This window comes from Monoraphidium neglectum (assembly GCF_000611645.1).
Source record: "Monoraphidium neglectum strain SAG 48.87 unplaced genomic scaffold scaffold00599, whole genome shotgun sequence".
NCBI lineage: Eukaryota > Viridiplantae > Chlorophyta > Chlorophyceae > Sphaeropleales > Selenastraceae > Monoraphidium > Monoraphidium neglectum.
Window position 1 is genome coordinate 20,693 of NW_014013029.1, and position 2,787 is coordinate 23,479.

Consider the following 2,787-nt stretch of genomic DNA (forward strand, 5'->3'; position numbering starts at 1 on the left):
GCGCAGGCGCAGCAGCAGCAGCAGCAGCAGCAGCAGCAGCAAGAGGCAGAGGGGCAATGATTCTCTTTGGGCGAGGGTCAATCACGCCCGCACTTCAGGCCCGGGTCAAGCCTGCAAGCGGCTGCACACGTCGTGTCTGCCCATCACCATGCCGTCTGGTGGCGCCGGGCAAAACACCCACATCACTACACTTGGGGCACCTCAGCCAGCACCCCGCCTCCCAAATCGTGCACTGCCTTTCCGACGTCGCGTGGCATGACTGTGGGCGGATGTGAGGACGCGCGCCCGGCGGCGACGGGTACAGCGGCGTTCAATTACCACAACGATAGCTGGGGTATGGCGGCACTGATATACGGCATCAATGAAATCTCTCCACAATTACACACATCCAGTAGTCACTGCGGTCAACGCCCTGGCACGGCTGCGCCAGCCGCACATCGCGCCGCGCCCTCGCCGCCCGCAGTCGCCCACGCTTTTGGGGCAGCCGCGGCCGTGCCCGCGTGGGCGGGCCGAGTGGGGGCCAGGGGCGTGACCTTGCAAGTCCTTCCGGAGCGCGCCGCCGGCGTATTGCTGGGGCGTTCGCGGGTCATCGATTTGCTGGTGTGACCCGCGAATGCAGGCGGCCGCGCTTTGGTGTTTGGTGCAGGTGCCCTCTACAATGTACAGCTTCCCTTGATTTTGCGTGCGGCTCAGCCTGCATATCCAAAAATCCTTCAAGTGGGCGTGCGGGCGACGGACAGGGGCGGCGGCGCTGCGTGGCGGCCGTAGCGGGCCCGACACACCTGGGTGGCATTGTGAACCGTGGCTGGTGTCGTGTCATAGATCGTTTTGGTGCATTTCGTGTTGGAGAGTCCCCCTTGCTTTGCTTGTAACACGCTGCCACTGAAATGAGGCACATGCGGAGAAAGGCTGTGAATGTAGCGCAGGCCCACACTCGGCAACTGAATGCGTGCATGTGGCTGCCTTTTGAGGCGGTTGCATGCCACAGCGCTCTGCTGACGGCGCCGGCCCGCCACGGGCCGCAGTGCAGCGTACCCTGCAGGGCAGTGCGCTGCGTCAGGCCTTACATGTCTTAAAGATCAACCTTGTTGGAGCTGTGCAGAAGCGGGGTATCTCGGAAGCCCTTTGCGCCGTCGAGGACTCGAAATTACCGAAAGTTGCTCCGGGTTGTATTCACGCCATACGGTAGACACAGGCCATACGTACATCTTCAAGCCCTTCTTCAAGCTTTCTCCCAGCACCAAAGCTTCTTCCTAGCCGGCCAGTGCAACACTCTGGAGCCCGCCAACTAGGCTCGGTCCGTTGTGCGCCTACAAGCAAATAGAGGGTCGAAGAAGCTTGTTCGTGGTCTCTACATGGCCCATGACCGGGCCTGCGTGAGGTGGCAGCTGTCGTGATCCAGCGACACTCCCGGTTGGCTTGCAAAAAGCAGCAGCACGGATGGGGCGAGGCAAGAAGCGGTCCAAGGTCTCCAATAGTGATGATGAGGACTGGGGTGCAGAAGAGGCTGGATACCGCAGCGGCGGCAGCACGGGCACAGGCAACCGCGGTGGTGGTGGCGCGCGCCGCGCAGCCACGCAGAGCATTGCGGCGCGCGCGGCCGCCAACGCGGCGGGCCGCGCCCGGCCCACAAACAACCAGCTACTGTGAGCCCCCCGCCGCGATCGCCGCACGCCCACCTCCGCGGCCGCGGCGCGCATGACCGCGCGCAACCGCCGCCGCCCTCGAACCGCCCGACAAGCAGCGGCCGCCTCGGGCCGTTGCACGCCGTTTGACCGGGGCCGCAAACCGCCGCATTGGCATTTTTCAGGTACAAGGCCTACTTTAGGTGGAACCATTACTCCTATAAGCTCATCAACGGCACCCAGCACCTGCCCACAGAGACCGACGCCTGCGCCAGCGTTACGGCCGCCTTCCTGCAGGTTCGGCGCACACACATACGCGCACACGCGCGCCTCCGGCTCCCGCGCACGCGCGCGGAAACACGCACACGCGCGCGTGCACGAGCGCACACCTCGGCGTCACCCGGCCCGCGCAGACGGAGCCCGCGCCACGCCGCGCCGCGCCCCATTCCCCGGCAGCTGCACCGGCTGGTGTGGCCCCCCCCCACACCCTCACCCAGGCATCACTCCTATCCCGCGCCGCGGCCCCGCAGGTACTGCACACGCTTCATGTCGCGGAGTCGTGCCGCATAGGAGACCGCCGCAACGTCCTGCAGGTGAGCCCCCTCGGCGGCCCTCGAGCAGCGGCGCCCGCGCCCCCTGCGCGCGCCCCTCGCGCCTCCTGCGGCCCCCCTTTGACGCCGCCTCTGCGCTCGCATGCCAGCACCTGGCCCCTCCCTCTGCGCTCGCATGCCAGCACCTGGCCCCTCCCTTCTCAAACCCCATTCCTGCAGCCCTGGACCCCCACACCTCTGAACTCACTGAACCCACGCCCGCACAACTTGAACTCCCTCACCGCTGAACCCCAACACCCCTGAACCCCAACACTCCTGAACCCGGCCCACATCCCTAACCCCGCCGTTCCAACCCCGTCTCCCCGCCCACCCCCCCTTAGATTCTGTCCAACAACACGCGCCGCACTAAGGTGGTCGAGCTCACTACAGGCACCCACCGCGTCCCCGAGGAGCTGCGCAAGCACTACCTGTCGGATGGGGAGGCGGGGCAGTACTCGACTAATCTGGACCGCAACAGATACGGGCAGGACGACCAATACCTGTTCACGGGTGAGACCAGGGTTTGGGATCAGGGGTGGAGGATCTAGGGTTTGGAGGGTTGGGGGTTAGGG

At 65.5% G+C, this 2,787-nt stretch overlaps 1 protein-coding gene across 1 annotated transcript; it reads left to right on the top strand.

Annotated features, from left to right (window-relative positions):
* Positions 1–1,440: 1,440 nt before the first annotated feature.
* Positions 1,441–2,763, top strand: MNEG_4347 (hypothetical protein; the record flags this gene model as incomplete). Its single annotated transcript, XM_014047180.1, has 4 exons — positions 1,441–1,646; positions 1,811–1,922; positions 2,156–2,218; positions 2,557–2,763. The coding sequence occupies 4 exons, from the start codon at positions 1,441–1,443 to the stop codon at positions 2,761–2,763; spliced, it is 588 nt and encodes a 195-aa protein (XP_013902634.1).
* Positions 2,764–2,787: the final 24 nt, after the last annotated feature.